The sequence below is a fragment of the Apostichopus japonicus genome, chromosome 18 (assembly GCF_037975245.1).
Source record: "Apostichopus japonicus isolate 1M-3 chromosome 18, ASM3797524v1, whole genome shotgun sequence".
Classification (NCBI taxonomy): domain Eukaryota; kingdom Metazoa; phylum Echinodermata; class Holothuroidea; order Aspidochirotida; family Stichopodidae; genus Apostichopus; species Apostichopus japonicus.
The window spans coordinates 4,090,424-4,111,818 of record NC_092578.1 but is presented as its reverse complement, the minus strand read 5'-3'; the positions used below and the strand labels follow the sequence as shown (position 1 = coordinate 4,111,818).

General features: G+C 39.3%; 2 protein-coding genes across 2 annotated transcripts; both read left to right on the top strand.

Moving 5' to 3' along the window:
* Positions 1-1,429: 1,429 nt before the first annotated feature.
* LOC139958965 (cation-dependent mannose-6-phosphate receptor-like) lies at positions 1,430-9,252 on the top strand. Its single transcript, XM_071956428.1, has 7 exons — positions 1,430-1,901; positions 2,737-2,836; positions 3,847-3,977; positions 5,373-5,454; positions 6,231-6,334; positions 7,119-7,245; positions 8,150-9,252. Exons 1-7 carry the CDS (start codon positions 1,711-1,713, stop codon positions 8,243-8,245), a joined length of 831 nt encoding a protein of 276 aa, XP_071812529.1. The 5' UTR covers positions 1,430-1,710; the 3' UTR covers positions 8,246-9,252.
* A 630-nt stretch (positions 9,253-9,882) lies between these two features.
* LOC139958961 (uncharacterized) lies at positions 9,883-21,143 on the top strand. The gene is made up of 8 exons (XM_071956424.1): positions 9,883-10,331; positions 10,989-11,367; positions 12,257-12,457; positions 13,271-13,360; positions 13,836-14,507; positions 15,133-16,242; positions 16,731-17,531; positions 18,244-21,143. Exons 2-8 carry the CDS (start codon positions 11,052-11,054, stop codon positions 19,548-19,550), a joined length of 4,497 nt encoding a protein of 1,498 aa, XP_071812525.1. The 5' UTR covers positions 9,883-10,331; positions 10,989-11,051; the 3' UTR covers positions 19,551-21,143.
* The last annotated feature ends 252 nt before the right edge of the window (positions 21,144-21,395 follow it).

Genomic DNA, 21,395 nt, shown 5'->3' with positions numbered 1-21,395 from the left:
AAGATTATTAGTAGGCTGACAATTCTTTGTATACTTGTTATGTAGCGTTTGCTTTTGATATACTAACGATAGCAATCACTCAATTTTTGTATTTACTATAACGCTTTTTGAATAATTATGCAAAACCGAGGCTTTATCACATTATATATGGAAGGTGCTATTGTGTTAAACTTCTAGCTGAATGCTTTTGTACGATGTTTCTACTTCTGACGGTTTTATAACTTGGGCTGAATTTTTTGACACCAACCTTAACCTGAACGAACAATTAGCGAGTCTTTCATGCGCTTGTCAATGATCATCTGAGAAATGATCTTTCGAAAAATTGCCGAAAAGCAACACATAAAGGTATTTTCATGCTCATATAGAGTTACATATTATGTAAACCTTGGCTTATCATCGGCTTTCTAGAAATAACGGAACGACTTGTTATTAAAGGCTTCCCATATATATATATATTTATATATTTCTATATGTGTATATATATATATATATATATATATATATATATTTATATATGTATATATATATATATATATATATATATATATATATATATATATATATATATATATATATATATATATATATATATATATATATATATATATACATTCAGCTGATAAATGGTTGCTTCGGGTAAAAGGAAAGTTTGGTACCGGTATAAATGTAAATATAGCTATAGCTGAAATATACATGGAAGAAACATTTTCTGTATCTTTTCTTAGTTTCATTTTGAATCATTTCAGTTTAACCTTATCAATATTCTCTCAAATCCCAAATGCATGTTTTTCCACACACAAAAAATGTTACAAGAACGAGTAAATATTTTCCCAATATTGGTGAGGACTTATAGCTATTTATACACACAGAGTTATACCAGGGAGCAACTCCCTGGTTATACAGCCTACAGTTTTTAGACTAAACTTGCTCCTTGAAGAACAGCAGCACCGTGATACGACAACAGCGGGCTCATGTGGATCCAAAAGTGATCCCGATGTTGCTACTGCCGACGTAATGTGAATGTAATAAAGAGTTTTACAATATACGGAATAACTTCGGAATAATACAGCTTGGAAATGAAAACGAAGTTTTTGGATATTACAGGGTTAATAAAACAGGGGTGGAGGATGGGGAAGGTAAGGGGGGGTCGGGTATAATTATATGGTCATCAGTAACGAACGAACTGAATGTGACAATGTATACATACTGAATCTGACAATGTTCACATGAATACCAACCACTTTTTGAGGCGCGCCCTTATACAAGCCGTATTTATGAGATGAATGTGTAGCAAGTGGTATATGACATAACTTAGGCTAGATGTAATTTCAGTTATTATACAAAATGGAAAGATTGCATTAACTTAATCGTTTTCGACTTTGCACCCTGAGCTAATCTTTCCTTGTCAATGACTGACGTAGTTGGTCATGGGACCTTGATGTCCTTCACACAAATACCTACATACACAAGCTACCGTTGTGTGTTTGTGTATTGCTGTACTATGTACATCAATAAAGCCAGTAGTCCTTTTAATGAGCATAACATTGAATAAAGATCGTCAAAGAAACGCCGCGGGAAGTTGACTCGAAGCTTCTTCTATAGGAAAGAGAAGAGTATATATACTACGACGAAAATTGACGTTGGAAAAAGACGTATATCACCGTAGGCGTTTCAATTACGTTTCTGTCAACAAACGTCACATCTTACAGAATGTCTACCGTCTTGTTATTTTTATTGTCATGTTGGCTCTTCCTGAATGGACGCTTTGCCTTTGTCAATGCCGGAGATGGCATAGTGACTCTCACGCCGAGCCAAGGGCTGCAGATAGACGAATGCACCCTCCAAAACGCTGAAGGAGTGATCAATTTAAAGCCCATTGGCAATGCGGAAGCAAGTCCCAGGTAGGCGAAATATCGAACAAACCTTATTCATCGCTCTCCATTTTTGTTCTTACCATGCATGCTTTGCATAACACAAGCCTACTCGCCTCACCGATTGACAAAGTATGTAAACGGGACATTGTATCATGATGGTATATTATACCTATATAGGTTCTCAACCAATTTCCATCCACGGATTCGTGAGAGACAATGAATGAATGCTCACGCGTGGGCGTGCTCCAGGGCACAGAGCACAAGAAGCCCGCTAACCTAACGAAATCCGATTGAATACGTACAGGTTTCGTTAAAATGCTGTAAGCCTTATATGCATCTCGGATAGTTCGTGTTCAGAAGTGGGCTAAACTTCGACCCTTTGTTTATTTAGGGGGAGGGAGGGGAGGGACCGAGCACCACCTCACTTGTGCGCATGGAGACGTAATGACCGATTTTGCACGAGGGCTCAGATCACCAACAGTCCGTCCCTGTATATGATCGTCTGTCTGTCTGTATATATATGTATATATATATATATATATATATATATATATATATATATATATATATATATATATATATATATACGGGAGGCCCGTGGTTCGAATCCCGGTGGAGGCTGAAAGTTTTTTCACTGTTCTTGATTTTCCAACTCATTACGATTTTCATTTATATATATATATATATATATATATATATATATATATATATATATATATATATATATATATATATATATATATATATATATATGTATATATGTATATATGAAAACGTAATGAGAAGGAAAATATACATATATATATTTTTTTAAATGTCATCATTATTGTTATAATAACCTGGTTCAATTTATTTTATCTAGATGGAAGGACCATACGGCATATAATACCACATTTGACCCTGGTCTTTATTCCTATGATCCTTGCTACGCTTTTAATCAAGGTGCCTGTAAAAATTCTTTGGTGAGAACACGGATTTTTCCTTCCTTTTCTTATGATAATTAGTCTACATTTTATAATTAAGTAAAGTCGGATCAACTTAACTTTTGTCTTTTCTTTCTTGCAACACATTTGATATAAGCATGCACACTTTGTACGTAAATATCCATCAGTTACAAACCTCTTTTGATGTCTCCGTAATTCTTAATCCATGGGCTCTCCCTTACTAACCCCGAGACCCGGGTCTGTATAGTCCTCCGCCTAACATACCCACCAGGGTAGGGGGTCTGTTAGGAGTTAGGCATGATGATACAAATATCTCTTTAGCAATGCAGTATCTCTTTTGAACGGAAATTTCGTGAATGGTCAAGTAACTTTTGCAGAATTAAAAACATAACACATTTTTAATACAATTTCATGACATCGACAGCATCCGCAACGACAACAACAGCAACAAAAACAACATAATGTGATGCTTTGGTCAACTTGTGATATCACATACAACATGTGACGTCACATATATTGAACAAGCATCTTCCCAAGGCAAACTTCATTATTACATATTTTAACCAAATAGCTAATCTTACCATTAAATTGCAGAGGAAGTCCTATGAAACTATCTGTAGCTTACACTTTCGATTAAACTCGACGCATTCGTCCCACTTTTTTAAATTCATCTTTGTAAGTCATTTTTTCGGATTTATTTACCGATGGTATAGGTACTTGATACTAATAATATCATAACTAATGTTGGCCCATCCAGAAAGAGAGATTTGGTATATTACTATAATGTATGGCTTATATGGTTGAATATAACAAAGTTTCATTGCAATTAAATAAATTTATAGTCGAATTGGTTTTGACTTTTTCTTCTTCTGCTTCTACCATGTAATTAATAATAACATGTAAAAGTATATGTTTCCATGGCGACGAAATGTCAAGAATTCCCCAGGCCAGCCCCTTAGATCCGCCGACGCCAGGGATTGAAGAAATCATTCAATGAACGCCAAGAATGACATTATGTTTCATTCCAGGTTTGCCGCTCGGATGAGAACCATGGAAATGACATAAGCATAGGAAAACAGGGTACAGGAAAGTTCTTCTATGACAATGATGCTAGTACGTACATCGTACAGTACACGGCGGGAGAAGGTGAAAATCAAATGTATGTGTATGAGAGCTTCGATTTTCTTTTTCAACAAAAAAAAATGAAGAAATGTAATTGATTTTATGATTTTAAGCTATAAATCGTAGGCGTACATTACCCCCCAAAGATTGAGTATTCTTTGATTACATTTTTTCCTTAATATGTGTTTATTAAATTAGCTGCTGTTTATCTCATTTTATCGTTATGTTTCCTATATAATAGATGATGTAATTTGCTCTCTGGATCATGATCTCGGTTATAAGAATTAAACACCATGCAAGAATTTCTTCTCTCTGAACCCGACAATTGTGACGACATAAGTCATATTTGCCTTTAGTCGTCGATGTGTAATGATCAATGTATACGTTTAGTGCGAAACAAGGAACTCATTATTCGGGTGGCATACTCCTATTAGAGCCTCTATATCCATCCACCCGATTATTCTCCTATCTCAGGAAAAGTGCCAAAAAGCAGCAGGAGAACATCTTTTTTGACCTGTTATCAATCATGGTCTGGTTTTGTGTGGCTTGTATGTTGAAGAACATGAATGGAAGTTCAAGTGGTGCAAAAATTGGGTCAATTGAGTCAATTTTAGACCCATTTAGGCCTCATATGAGCAGCGTACAATTTTTTTTTTAAACTATTGAGTGAAAAGGTTTGTTTACAAGTGACCAATATCTCAGGCTCTGATAGCAATATATCTGCGCGGTCATGATACGGAAAGATGATGGTGCTATGAAAGGCCACTTGTCAGCTATCCGGTGATGGGTAGCATTTAGCTAGTGAGAACCCAGCAAACACAAAAACGTTTTTAAAACGTTATTAAATCGTTTCGTCTTTTGTTTTGATAACGTTATTTGTGATGTAATAAATATGTCACGAAAACGTTTTCAGGCTATTATTTCAAAATATGTTTTCGTTAAAACATTAATATAACATTAATATATCATAAAAACGTTATGCCGACGTTTCTATAACACCACATTTGACGTTATACAAACATATTTTAGAGGCTCTTTTATAAATGTTATGACAAAGTTTTGTGTTTGGTGGGAACTTGTATCTAGACTTAGAGACCACATTAGTTTTGTGATTTAGTGTATGTAAGTCAATGGGGCTTTTAATGGGTAGTTCAAGATACGATTATCTCTATAAAATAGTGAAATTGATAACCAGCTATACGTTAAATAGTACAAGGGGCCTCCATTTTCGTCACTTTTAGTTTAAAAGGAGCATTCCAGACATTAATCATATTTTAAATGTGGCTCTCCTCGCAATATTAAACACCATCAGAAACCTTCAAAACATATAGCGCAGCCTTTTTTGGATATATATACGGATAACAGCATAAATATTATGTTTCAAATCATCATTTAGATTTCGTTCACAGCAATGTGTTTTCCTTTTACATAGGACAACGAATGTACTATTGCAATGTGCAACCATGGTTCAAGACACCTTAGAGATCATTGGGGATTTGTCAAACAATGTATATGTAAGTATGCATTTCTGTTTTTGTTTTTGTTGTTGGTGTTGTTATTGTATTGAAGCTTCTGTTCGGAGTTCACGTGTGAGGTCAACTTGATAGTCATTTATAGTCATTTTTACCCGCACTATAGTTAAAATTGTTATGTTCACTGCATGTTTACTCCAAGCAATAACTGACGGAACCACTACTACTCCTGAACGGCAGGTTGGGAAAACTCAGCCATAGCTGTTTTAAGTAGTTTATCGAGGCTCAAGTTTCCTCAAACAAGAAAGATCGCAACAGCCAATCCAATTGGCGTCGGGAGTCACATGCCCCTCCCATACCCCAGGGAAAAAATGTCTTCGGACCACTTCTTGAAATCGTCCCCTGATTGACCCAGTTTCTCGGTGCAAAACCTCCCCGCCCCCTTTTTCAGGCCTGGTTTACCTCTGGTCACGAGTGCTTGTCACACCCAATCACCTCTCAGAACTATATCGCGACACAGGTACTCTGGGGGGGGGGGGGAATTCCATAGGGAACAGTCTTAGTCCGGGACACTCAACTGTATATACTCAAGTTACCTCACAGGTCCCAGTTATACACTCGTGTGAAAACAATGCAACTGATGTTGTCACGCCAACACGTATGATGACACAGTAACTGCTCGGAAATGGGACCCTAATACTATTTGAAGTCCATTGCGTTGTGATTGACCACAACGCTCTATATATGGAACGTGACGATGGACATCTCCCGTTACTAATGTGTATATAACTCCGCTTGTATACTGTTTATCCATACAGTTTATGACACTCACATCTCGATGCTGTTGTCCAGGACTTTGTCCTCCCGAAATTGGCCCGGGCAATGATAGTGGGCTGAGCTTCGGTAGCATAGTATGCATAATGTGAGTATAGACATATAAAAGAGAATTGGGAGACTTTCAAACTTTCAAAACATTGAAACCATATAGTGCGTCTAATACATTTATAACACCTTGTTTCGTTACTGGTATATATGGTTGCATTTCATTTCCTAATTACGGTGGTTTTTATGATTTTAATGTATCAGAGACATTGTCAAATAATGAAAACCTTCTTCTCCCGTGGAATAATCGCTTTCAGAGTCGTCTGTTGTGTATCGTGATCCTAGCATGATTGTTCCCGAAAAGAAAAGAAAAACAAAAACGTGTGATCCTGGACTGTAATGAAGCTGGCACAGTCACTTTTAATCTCAAGATTGGAATGCGAGAAGGTTCATATATATACATTTAGTTGGTGCATGGAGGTAAAAACTGTTTTTACCTCCATGGTTGGTGCGATTTGACTGGTAACTTGTCATATCACCCATGCAACCACACAATTTTGTAAGATCCAACCAGTCGCTCTCGAGGCACTGAAGTGCGCCACACGGGCGTGGCTTCCCCGAGGGACTTTTCGATATGGTGGTGCCACAATCATATTTAGAGGAAGAGAGGAAGGGAAGGGGGCGGGACACATTTAGTGGTAGGCCACTACTTTTTCTTAGGCCTTCGAAAAGCAGCATACAAGATTACACGGGAGTTATATCTATGGTAACCTATATGGACGTTTGACGTCATAGGACGAGGTGTCACTTTTTAATTGACGTCCATATACAAGACTTGACCAATGACTATAATAACATGCTGCAATGTCCCTTTCTCCCATTAGGTTCGTGTGTATCACCTTCTCCTATTTTATACTTGGTATGGTTTACATGAAAGCGGCCCGCGGAGCTTCGGGCGCAGAGATAGTACCTCATCTCTCATTCTGGATGGACCTACCAAACTTAATTATGGTAATTAAAAAATATAAAGGATGGAATCAACACGGTATGGAGTGGGAGAGGACGGAGAGGGGGGGGGGTGTGGTGGAGTACACGGGGAAGGGAACACATGACGTGTCAGAGGTAGTGGGAAAATGTTTTTATCCGACACGTTAATTGTTGTTTATGTTAGGCAAGTAACATTGTAGCAATATACTATTGCCACATAATGGCATAAAATGAGAACCCCAAAAAATAGTTGGAAGGGGAGGACGCGTCTGTTCATGTCCATTGTAAATTTGTATAAGATGTCAGTTCCTGGCGAACATGTGGATACGAACTGGTCAAAATAAGGAAGCTGAGCAACTCTTGATACATAACGCCTGTGCAGTCTGAAAGTTACTTAGAATCCAGGAAGTTTTTGTTGCCCAACATTTCGTTTACTTTGAAACCATGTTTTCTTTGATATACTCGTATGTATATATACAATTTTGTTGTTGGGATTTTAACAATGGAAAAGCTATTGACATGCAACCTACATTGTCATAGATGTCAGTTTTAATTGTCAATCATTTTGTGGTCTTTTATCTATTAAAAACTTGTCCTCGTGAGAAGTCCTCATTAAAATTGTTGATGATTTGTTCCAGGCCTGTGTATTGCACCATCCTAGCGTTTGTAAGTTATAATTGTCTCTCAAAAACAACAACAATCACAAACTAACAAAACAAACATAAACTCGCCAAAAAAAAAAACGCACATACGAACAAACAAACAGAAAATAAACTTTATAAACCATGGCAACGCCTCAAGTAATATTATGTAGGCTGCCTATCAACGCTTTACTTGAAGCCAATGCAGGGCTTTTCGTACAGAGGTATACGTTTGACAGATATGTGGAGCTTTAGAATTGATTCTGTCTTTGTCTTTTTCTTCATAGGATGGAGTAACGTACGTCTTTACATGTGGGAAATCAACGATCAGTACACCAGAGGGCCCAGGCACAGGACCTAAATCTACATATGAAAGTATATAAACCCTCCTAGCTCAAAACTTACCTTATTGTGCAGGGCAAAACGAAAAATATACATATATACGAATCGAGGCAACTTACCTGCCAAAAAATTTGTTTTGGTAATATATAAGTAGAGTAAGCATACATGGATATACTAATTAGTTGTGTCCTTATGTGTGAAAAAAAGTGGTGTCGGGGGGGGGGGCGGGCGGGGGTGGATTGCAGTTTCGTGTATAGTTTTATTGTAGTTAGGCCTATATGGTAATGAAAAGCATTTCACTCGATCGTGACTACGTTTGTGTCGGGCTAGATTCTTGAGTTAATAATTAATGTCCGAGGAATAAGTTCAATGGTCATCCATCAGTACTATCCCGAAGATGCCAAAAGTTCGTCCTAGAACATGTGCATTAGTGAATCCTACAGAATGTGGAACATCTACGGTTAGACCTATATTAGAAACAAATCGCAATAGGGCCTATGGGCCAATCTAATTTATTTAGGAATTGAAACGCAAAGTTTCTGATGCCATGATCAATAATATCTCCATAGTAACAAAATGCCAACTTCATCATGCCATTGACGTCCACATGTGCCAACGTGGACTTTTTTTAAATAGCTGTGAACGGCGTCCAACAGGTTGGATTGGGTTAAGAAATAATTCTTTAAGTTACGTAGTACGTTATGCACAGTTTACAAGTTTGGACACAATACGTCATTAAATCCTCGTGCAGTGGGGCAGGAACTGCACGGCCGGGGATCAAAGGGCGAGGTGGCCGTTTTCCGCCATTTAAGTGCCAGACGCCATTGAACTCAATTCTGGGAAAAGATTTGTCAATTTCCTCAGTTGTTTTCTCCAACTTTCATCCTTTCCCCCCTTATTTTTGTTTTTACCATTGATTAAAATTAATTGGCATTACAAGAAAAAACAATGATATGAAATGTCGGAAGATTTTTTAAGATTACCGTCTTTCATCGATGGAATGTAAAAAATGAATTTGTACGGTACCTGAATAAAGGAAAGGAGTTTATAGTTTGCCTACCTGGTGTTTATTTTTACTAAGAGATTTGTTACTCTAACGCGTACCCCTCCCATTCCCCGTTCTCTCCCAACATGCATTCACTCCGCCGTCGCTTCCGCCCCCACGTATGTGTTTTCAAGGACATGTACGGGGTGGGGGCCCCACCCCGTACATGTCCTTGAAAACACATACGGTACTTAACATTACAACGTTGAGAAGATACATTTTATCTTCCCCGTGATGAACAATGATTGACACACTGTATAATAGTGATGAATAATGTATGTATTTTAGATCCTCCTGCAAGCAGGAACTCGCGAAGAAGTCATCATTGGCTTATCAAAGCCGCAAGCTGACCGAAGTCAGTCTCTTAGATTCATATTTAATAATGACAATTAAGTATGATGACAAATATTTCTAACCTTGTCTATTTGGGGCCCAAGAGACAAATGCAGAAACTATATTCATTTCCCCCCTCCCTTTGAAAACTGGAAGAAAGAGTGAAGTGGTCATCAATGATGCAACTTATTGAAAAGCATCTTGCAATTGTCGGTCGTTTCTCTGACTTTATTCTGTAGATCTTGGCTAGGTTACCATTTTGGTGATGGCGTCCTTCCCGTAAACGGTGTAGAGTTCCTTTATATATACAGGAACTCTAGAAGGGTGTATAAGGTATCAGCGCTCCCTAGATATGAATGTATTATCATGAATACTAAACTTTATTGAATAGGTGCCTAAGCTTCTATATAGTTGCGACCAGCGGCATTTCTTCGATATCGAATTAAAAGTGCACGGCGATGTAATATCAGCGTTGAAGATGTATAAAACTAACCTCATATTCATCTTGTGATAGAAGTACTCGTGATACACGTAGGCATATACAGTAAAATCCGAGGAAGTTTCGTTTGCGTGATTTTACAGTGAAGAACCCGAAGGTGACGTATAGGCTAACTATTAATACACCGCAGACAAACCCCTTTGTCCTGTTCGCGAGTGTGCGGATTCTTGGATACGGACCATATTTCGATTTGGCATGGGATTCAGACTAAGAATAAGATACTCGTTTGATGTCACATCCTACATGTATTGTAAGTACTATGGCTTACATAAAAGACTGGAGAACTAGCCAAGGTCTAACTTACAGGCTGTAGGCTAGGTCACTTATTTTGATATGATCTGTTGGCGTAGCCTCTCATTATGAGCCTACAGGGTACTGTAGACGTTTACACTATACATTACGTTATTTTAAACTTAAAACTTGCAGTGATTGCTTTACATATGTGTTGTGTTTGACAGATCCCTTTGCATAGTGCATGCTCTAACTTTATATTATAGTTTTGCTTTTAGGCCATTTTGAATGAAAGTTGAGAGCTGCTTCCAAACATTTTGAACAATTCGAACATTTCATGAGGCTTTCTTAAGTATTCATTACTCATTTTATTTCTAGTAATTAGCCTCTCCCAGGATTTCATTACATTTATGTTAATCATTATTTTGTCTAGTTGTGACAGATTGCCTCCAACCTTAAATATTCATATGACTGTAGTGATCGAAAACCATAACTTGTTGCTGTTTGGATATTAATTAGGTGTCTAAAACTTTGCAATTGGAATATTTGGGATGTGCTAAAAAACTTTGCTGATGTTTTTAAATTCAGTGTCTACATTTTTAAGCCAATTTTTTTTTTTTAAACAAGGGCAGGAAATAGTTAACCTAGGTCTCTGTTCTTATTAACTCCATTGCAGGTAGATCATCAGAAGCCAATAGAATATTCCAGATGAATGAGCTTGCAGTAGTAAATTATAAAGATGGCCAGTGATGTCAACCCACGTCCTCATGCTTATAGTTACCTTACTTCCTTCTATGGAGACAGGGCTTTCCTAGTTAAGGAGACGTGCTTGGATATATTGTTTCAATCTTTAGTGTGTACGATCTGTCGGTGTTGTCCGCAAAATGCTGCAAAGTACGTGGAAGGGGACTGTCTGTTTGTGACAGTTTTTTGTCCTTCGGGTCATCGACTATTGCGTTGGTCATCCAGATACGCAGATCAAATCGAAACACAGATTGCCACAAACAAGAAACCGACCAATGTGATAACAGATGCAGCATCTCTTGAGGCTACAGGTAAATATAAACACCAGGAAGTATTATGTCTGGTCACTCTGGTGTACGACTGTACGTAGCACGTACTGTGTAGTTCGAGTCACTCCAAGATTAATGTATGTCGTCCAGTTACAGAGTTGTTGACAATTGAAAATTCATAATCATGGACGTGAAATATGAATCTAAGAGACTGACTTCGGTCAGCTTGCGGCTTTGATAAGCCAATGAGGCTTCTTCGCAAGTTCCTGCTTGCAGGAGGATCTAAAATACATACATACATACTGTGTAGCAAATTGGCTATTTGACAAGATTACTAAGTACTCAACAGATAGTTGACACACTGGCATGTCACAATTGCTTTGTGAAATCTAATTATTTAATTCTTCCACAAGGTACAATGTGACATATGTATATAAAAATAAGAAATAAAATAATTCAAATTAAGAATTGCCTGAAATCAGAAGTGGAGCATGTGTTCATGGCATTCCAGACACATTGTGTCACATGGATCATATTGTACAGATACCAAACACATTGGAGTATATGGTAGGCCTACATATTTTCCACAGTTTTGGCCACTTGCTAAAAAATGCCAGTGCATAAAAAAATTTGCTGGCTAAAATCAAATAACCATTTGCAATGTAACTATCTGTTGCTGTAATGCTTTGTTTTACAGAAAGGTAAGTACTATAACTGCAGGAAATATTATTTATAGGCTATTTTTTTAATTTTCAGAGTGTGACAGGGACACCAAGACTTGCAAGTTTGTCTACTTTCTGAACGACCCATATGTCATTGTTGCCTCGATAAATTGTTATTTTGCTTTTGTTCATAGGTTGACATTGTGTCATCTTATAATAATATTTGTTGATTTGCTATGTTCATAATGTGGTGTTGTATAATCTTATAGGGGGAGAGACAGAACGCCTGAAGGTAGTGAAGAGGACAGCTGATGAGGCAGTGCTGAGTTCCACAAGGAGCCCTGCAGCTGAGGTTAACGATGGTGCAACTCGTAGATTGGTGCCTGCTTCAAGCTTTGTGTCACAGACAAGTAATGATGAACATCAGGGATATTCAGAACAGAGTCTGGAGGAACAACCGGAATTGACAGGTCAGAGTTTCATATATATCAGAGGATGCATTGTAGAAACTAGGAACTCAGTATACCATGTTTTTGATTGGTTTATTGGTTCCTTGCTGGAAGCAAAGGAACCATTGCAGTCAGGTTTGTGTGTATGTGTGTGCGTCTGTGACACTTGCTTGGGTCTGTGATCACCCAAAAACAAAGTGGTTGATATTTGTCGTACTTGCTGTGTAGATGTATTATAGTGAGAAGGTGCACCCTATTGTTTTTGGCATTGAACTTATGAAGATTAATGAGGTTAAGGGATCAAACATAAAATTACCTACATTGCAGTTACTCCACAACCTTAAGTCGGTCTGAATCCAAACTTGGTATAAGGTGGTTGGTTTATAACTGGTACATGTAGGCCTGAATTTTTTGGGACCATCTGGACCAAAAAAAAACCCGGACCCATTTTTCGGCCAGGTGGGCACAAATTTTATTTCCACCTTAAATGCACTGTGGGACACATTCTTTGGGCCTGACTTTGGGGGGCATATGTTTTCTTGAGCCACTTTGCTAGGGCCAATATGTTTTGGACCATTTTGGCACAAAATTTTATTGGGCCAAAATTTTAAATTGCCATAATTCCTCGACCTTAAAACGGATCGTATCCAAAGTTGGAATATAGTTGTTGTGTAATAACTGGTTCATGTGGGCATAAATATTATGTTTGGGTGATGACATACAACAGTCTGATATTCCACTAAGCGAGGAACCATAGAGCCCGTTGAGCCTTTGTTGGTGTCATACTTTAGGTATCCTTGAACTGATGGTTTTATTCTTTCCTGTTTCCTGCAGATGAAATAATTATCAAGGTGGAGCAAGAGGAGAAAGTCGATTCTCTGTCTGATTTTGACCTGCAATCTAGATTCCAAGAACCCTCCCACGGTAAGGATTATCAGCGACTTGCCTCTTCTCTACTCCCCTCACCCACATTCCCCTACCCCAGTTCACTTACTGAATCTCTGTCTGTCACATATATGTTATTTTCATCTATCATTTAGACTAACATCTATTTTTTAAACTTTTTTTTTAGACTTTTATATCTGTTTGCAATGATAAAGTTAGTCAATCAAAGACTTCCAGTGTGGGTACATCATCATGAATCCAAGGTAATCTATATTTCCCCTTCCTGTACTAGTACACGGCTAGTATTGCAAGAATGGGTAGTCAATATTGCACTATTACCTTTAACAGATGACTCAAATGCCCAAGTACAAGTAAACATCCATGATGAACAGGTACGAGTAGAAGTAATTATGCTAGAATAAGTTTGGTCAACGATGAGCTAGTTTTAATGTAGGCGCTGGTTCAATCCCTTTTCTGATAAATACTACGGTCATTTTTTGCCTCATTTCGACAGCTGGACACCAGATGACCGAAGAGCCGACAATAATCACAAGAAACGTCCTAGACCAAACCTGTGATCTTCCAATTGAAAGTAGGTCGCAATCAACCTCACGGTCTAAGGCCGATGCGGCAAGATCACTGTCAAGGAAAACCGACACGTCTCCAGATGTTCCCCTCAGAAAGCATCTATGCTCATTTTGTAATAAACAGTTCACGATGGGATACAGCGTCAAGATTCATGAACGTATGCACAGGAGAAACAACCGAAGAAAATATTCCTACTTTTCATGTGACGCACTGAAGTTGCCATTTTGCAGAAGAAAGTGTGGTATCCCTTGGAGAAAACGATGTAATCCTCGCTGGGTCAAGCATAAGAGCTGGACATCACAAAGACCGATAGTTCGTAAGTTTGATGAAAGTGATGGTCAGAATGGAGCAAAACATATCCAAAAATCAAGGGATTCAACAGTTAGTTTGAAGCCAGATAAGAATGACATCAGTGAAGTCAAACAAAAGTTTAACTGTTTGATTTGTCAGAAGCCATTTAGGAACTTATCTAGCTGCCAAACACATCAACAGAGACACTTTCCCTGGGATGGAAAAATTTTAGCCACTGTACTAAAGAAGAAAAAGATGCGAAGACCATGGATCGGTCAGCCTACCCATGGAGAAAGACGGTCTGCAGGTAAATTTGTTGAATTATATTTTAAGAATGACGGTGGGCAGAAGTGCAGTGTTGGGTCACTGTCTCACAAAATAATGAGAACGTTTATATATATATACTGGCATGTGAAGACCATGTACTGTAATACTAAATGTTTTACCTTATATTCCCTGTGTTTCACTGTATAGCCTTACAACATGTGAGGTGCAGGGATGTGCTCACACTGGGCGGCACCGGGCGGCTGCGCCCAGCAGTTCTGAATGCCGCCCAGCACAAACAGTATTTTAAACATTTCCACCCGACACTTTTTGATGAAAATTTAACACATTTTACCATAACCAAAATCTGGGATAATACATGGCACAGAATAGGAAAAATAGCACCACCTAAGCATACTTCGTGTGCAAAATTTGTCCAGTGGGGAGGGGGTACCCCACCCATGAGATCCCTCTCCCAGGGTGTGGATCACACTACTGCACAATCTGCCCAGCACTCAAATATTCCTGAGCACATCCCTGGAAGTGTCTTGTTAAAGTAGAGAAGATTGACATCTGTTTCTATTTTGAGATTCAAATAGCAGACACTTACTCTGCCCTCAGTTTACTCAATTGTTATAATTGTTCTCATTCACCTTTTCAACTTTCAGATGCCTCCACTTCAAAAGTATCAAGCATGCTCTCGATTCGCTGCCAAATATGTGGCGACGTTTTTTCCACCACTTTCGGGAAGTGGGTCCACAGATGTACCCTCTCCGAGGTAAAACCATACTGTTGTCAACTTTGCCCAAGAGAATTTGTCAGCAAGACCCTTCTCAAAGATCACCTAAAGGTTCACATTGTCAAGAAGCAATTCTCTTGCGGGACATGTGATAAACGTTTCGCGAGTGCTTCCAGTTGTGAGCAGCACGAGAAAACCCATCCCCATCGGGGACCATACCAATGTCGCTTCTGTGACAACATCTTTGAGAATGGTAGGGACAGGAAGGAACATGAAGAAAGCAGTCACTCTGATCAGAAAACAATAAGATGCCAATTTTGCCATAAAATCTTCAAAAATGTCAGACTTCAGAAGGTACACGAAAAGAAGCATTTACCTTGCAACTTGAGAGGCGAGGAAAGTATCGCTCTGAGGGAGGCGAATGTTGAGGTTAGGAAAGCAACTAAAGAGCCATCTGAAGACGACGAAAACTTGATATTGAGAAATATCTTAGAAGAGAGAAGTACTGTCAGCAGCAAAGTATCAGGAGATGAAACAAAGGAAGTCGCTTCGTCGAGCTCATCTGCAGCGAAAAATGCACCAGTTACGAACTCCTGCAAGTTCTGTGGTAAAGAATTCTCGTCTCACAGTCGCCTAGCGACTCATGAATATACTCATAGGCATGTGTTGCCGTATAGATGCCTGTATTGCTCAAAATCGTTTGTGACCGAATCGACGCTGAAGTGGCACTCGTACACTGACCATCGACTTCAATGCCGAGTGTGTCACAAACAATTCCATAGTCCGCACGTCCGTGGGGAGCACGAGCAAATTCATCATTTCATCGACCGGTGCGAGTCAAGGAAAATGACGTTAACGGACGAACCAGTGGATCTTGGCTTTTCTGTACGCGTGGAAGGGCATCTTCAGGAGAAGGAGGAGACTGGAAGCAGCATTTCTGGAGATGGTGCCAAGAGGAAAGAGTCACCCGTTACCAGTGGATACAGAGTATCAAATCACAAGGAACATGATGAAAGACTGCCAGGGGTATCTCAAGGTGGTAAGGAGCATATCAAAATCATTTTTTCATAAAACTACCACTTTGTACTGTCAATTTGCAAAATGCTGTTCTCATTTAACAGGGGAACAACACTCCAATTGGTTGCATTTGTAGTTTTTATTATATTTATGAGGTACAATGCTTTAACTATATCTTTAAAAGCTATGTTTAATATAATTTGTGTGACAAAATGATGTTTTTCTTTAATGTTTCAAAAATTGCAAATGGTTGTAAAGATTAAATGTCATTCTTAATGACTCTATAGTTATATTTCAGCAGCAAGCCCCGATGAGATGTTAATTGCCATAAACTGCCCTAAATTATAGAAAATGACTGTGTGTTGGGTAACAATATAGCTAGAGCTTTGTTTCTTGTTACTCTGTATTTGTCTGTGATGCCTGGAAACCTTAAACTCATACGTGGAAATTTGGAATCGTGCAAGAATTTTGACAATTTCCCAATCTTTTGATTTTCGTTCCATCTCTCAGATGCTTGCCTAAACGTGAAACCCACTGAGAGTGACGACACTTATCAGATGCGATCTCCTGCCGAGGCAATCGTTAAGAACATCGGTGTTCCGGAAGACGAGTGCTCTCCGAACAGGACGTCTGATTCATCGTCGTGGAGTAGAGCTGTCCCCTTGCAAGAAGGGGATGAGCTTGATCCAGATAAAGAAGCCACAGAGGAAGGAACAGGATTATCCGAAGAGAGGCTCGTTCAAGAGGCGACCGCCAAACTGGATATCGATTCTCTGTGCTGCCGATATTGCGGTAAACAACTATCGTCCAAAACAAGCAGAAAGTATCACGAACGGATTCACACCGGTGAAAAGCCTCACAAATGTAGTTACTGCCCGAAAGCATTCTCAGATACTTCGATGCTTAAAACTCACGAGAGAATCCATACTGGGGAGAAACCCTTCACTTGCTCCTTCTGCGATAAGAAATTTTTCCAGTCATCGCACCGACGGTCGCACGAGAGGGTCCACACGGGTGAAAAGCCCTACCCGTGTTCCTTCTGTGGGGATCGTTTCACTACCTCCTCTTGGCGCCACAAGCACGAGGAGAAATTCCACTCGGCGGAGAAGAGGTACCACTGCGAATACTGTTCGCAAGTTTTCTCAAGATCTCAGGATTACGGTGCTCACATGAAACAGCATCGGGAGGAGTGGTCGAGGATGGCAGGCAATGGGGAAGCTCTGTACCAGCCGGAGCGTAGCAGTGATGAATTTTGTCCAGAAGAGGAAGGGACAAATGAGAGTGATCCATCTGCCGATGTGATAAGTACAGGTGAGGGATTATTGTAAAGATTTAATTTTCCTTGAAGAGGCTCATAAGATATGAGAAATATGAAAACAATGAACTTGACAAAGCTTCCATATCTTTCAATTGAGTCTTTAATTAGACTTATCTTTAGGTTTCCCAAAAGGGAAAACTATGGAGTCACTGTTACTGACTATAACCCTGATGGCAAATTCGGTAATTACTATTACGGTTAGACACAACACATCCGACATAGCAACATATAATATGGGAAAGAATGGGCACTGTAATAACTCTATGGGGAAAACTAGGCACTGTAATAACTCTATGGGGGAAACTAGGCACTGTAATAACTGTATTGTGGAAACGAGGCACTGTAATAATTGTATGAGGGAAACTATTCACTATAACAACTGTATGGGAGAAACTCAGCACTGTAACAACTGTATGGGGGAAACTAGGCACTGTATTAACTGTATGGGGGAAACAAGGCACTGTAATAACTGTATGGGGCAAAAGTCGTCACTGTAATGACTCTCTGACGGAATAACTTTATGGGGAGCTAGGCATTGTGATAACTATGGGGGAAAACTCATGAGTCATATGAGTGATAACACAGCTTGCCGTATCTGACATCTACACAAGCAAGTGTCTGCTCAATCGAGCAATTATCTCTTCTTCATCATCCCTGTTGTGTTCTGCTTCCTTTTCACGTCTTTGTTTCTGTTTCTGATCGCAGCCGAGCAAGATGAGCAGAAGAACGTTTCGGGCAACAGTAGTACACTGCAGACCATCAGACCCGCCAGGACGCTGTACCCGTGCCACTTCTGCGATAAGGTGCTCTACGCCGAAGGAAATCGCAAGGTACACGAACGGAAGCACATGGACGAATGGTCCATCAAATGCCGCTTCTGCGAGCAAAGATTCCCAAATGCCGAACATTACATGGTGCACGAGGTGGGCCACACGGGTGAGAGGCCTTATCGTTGTAGATACTGTGACGAGTGTTTCGATAGGAACTCGAGGCGGACTGACCACGAATACACACACACGAAAGATTTGGCGTTTGGCTGTCAGCATTGCGACATGAAGTTCGCAAGTAAACCAGAGTGCACAGACCACGAGCTGTTGCATTCTAGGAAGCCATACAAATGTCAGCACTGCGATAAGCTGTTCTCTTTCACTGCAGCTCTGAGAGATCATGAAATAACCTGCGGCCTATTGAAACCCTACCTCTGCAAATTCTGCGGCAAACAGTACGCCAAGTTCAAGGTTTACAAAGCACATTTAGACACCCACGGTTCGGACAGACCATTCATGTGCACAAAATGCGGAAAGACCTTCAGAACCACGACCGACGTCAACAAGCACGAACTCATCCACACCGAGGGCACTCCTTTCCAATGTCAGTTTTGCGATAAGGCTTTCAAGACCTTAGTCAGCGCGAAGAAACACGAACAAACTCATTCGGCAGCCCGGGAATTCCAGTGCCGATACTGCGAGAAGCGTTTCAAGACAAAGCCTTCGAGGGACGTACACGAGCGGTGCCACACGGGAGAAAAGCCGTATCAGTGCGCATACTGCGATCTCAAGCTGGGTAGTATATCAGCCCGTAGAACCCACCACCTCCTCCACACGGGAGAAGTGCCGCACAAATGCCAGTACTGCAATCGACCTTTCAGACACAACTCCTCCCTGAAACGACATTTACGGCTCCATACCGGCGAGAAGCCTTACAAGTGCAAGCATTGCGGCGAGCTGTTCCGGGATATCAAACAGTGCCGGAACCACGAGCTGAAGCACACGGGTGAGAGGCCCTTCATGTGTTCATTCTGTGGAAAGGCCTTTCGGGACAAAATGCAGTTAGTCAAACACGAGCGGATTCACACCGGCGAGAAACCGTACAAGTGTCTCTACTGCGAAGAGTGGTTTGCATTCTGCACCAGTCGAAGAAACCACATGCGGCGTTTGCACAAGGAACTGCTAGCGGCAGACGAAGAGAAAGTCACAGTTTACGAAAATGAGACAGCAACAGAACAGACTTGAGTGAACTGAAATGAAAGCGTAAACAAAAGTTCGGTATGCTTTGAAATGATGAGTGTAAAAGACTACAGTGAAATTAAAGCATATTGACAGAATTCAGTATGCTTTGAAATGGCAGTGTAACAGACTTTAATCAAATGAAAGTATATTAATGACTTTCAGTAAATTGTGAAATGACAGCATAAGGCAGTATGTTTGGCATTAAAGTTTGCAGATTTCAGTGTACTGTGATATCAGAGTATCAGATTTCAGTTTACTGGGTGAAATAACAGTGGAACTCAATTGAGTGCACTTTGTGATTGAGTCTTGTATAGGCCAATGAGAGGGAGGTGAGGCAGGCTTACAGCACTGGACCCAGCATCAATTAAGGGGCCCGCTAAACTATTTGACAGAAAAAATAATGTAATTCTCATTGCATAATATACGTGAGGAAATTGAAAGGTGCAAACAGGGGGAGGGGAAGGGGGGCACAGTGACATACTGTAATTGAACCATCAGTTCATTTCAAATATACAACCCAAAGTATTGCTTTTGTCTATTTTAAGATCAGAAACATGAAGCTTGAGCAACATGGCATAAAGTACTTAATTATCAGAGTGTATAAGCTCATAATAAGTGAATTATATAGACCTGAACCAGTCTTTTACAAGGGTGTTTTACAAATTTTCATCCTGAAAGATAGGGAAATTAGGGGGGAGGGGGGTGGGTAGGGGGTGGGTGGTTGGTAATAAACATTAACTTTTCATTCATATAGGCTACCTAAATATAATTATAGAGCAAATTTTACAATCTGTTCCCCCGATACGAAGTGCATTTTCCCCAGGCACCCAATGCAGGTAAAACACATACGTGTGCCTCTTTTCTGATTGCAAGTTGGGCAAAGTGTTAGACATCAAAACTATCCGGAGAGTAGCACATATAATCAGGGGAAGTGAGAAAGATTGCGTTTAAAAAATGGGAGAATTAGAAGGACTGCATATCAAAGTTCGAACAGTTTTGAAATGGATGTAGCTTTATTTTGTAAAGGAGAGAGTGAAGAAAGGAAATTTCTTCAATCTGTTGAATATTTTCTCCAATAATTCTGATAACATATTTTTTATGCATAAGATTGTTTAATAAGTTAAGAGTTTAGAGATCATTAAGTAACTTCATATTTAGATAAATTCGTATTTAAATCATCTGCCGTTTGAAATTTATCTGAACATTGTTTACTTTACTATGCGAGCGCTGGAAAAAGTGGAATGTCTTAACTTGCCATTGAACAGTAATTAGTTCAACTCCTTATTCATATTTGGTTTTTTGTATATCTATATTTATTTCTTTGCATGGTAGATATATTTTAATTATATAGTTTACAGTTAAGTAAGCTCCTTGCACATAGCACATTATATCATTTTTGTAGGATGGGTCACATTATTTCTTCCAATAGAAAGTCATATTTTTCTTGCCATATTTTTCCTCTCAGTTTTAGACCATTCTTTGTATCCTTTTGAAAACAAAGTGGTTGTAATTATACACCGGTGTCGGTGGTTTCATAACAAAATATTTATATTAAAAATGAGAGAAATAAAATAGATGAGTCGACATAAAAATTAATTGTCTCTTCCGACTGCAGATCTCTATCTCTCACTTTGTACATATCTTGCAAGCCTCTACATTTGGTCATTTAATTAATTTAATTGGATTCATGAAATTACAAAAGAAATTTTGTTAAAACACAGAAAATATAGCAGAACAAGTGATAAGAAGGAATTTTAAATCAAATGAAAACCTGCGAATTTGTCAATCCTCTCTGGAAAGCCGATGATATAAATTCCAACATTGGAATAACAGAAAAACTCAAACTCA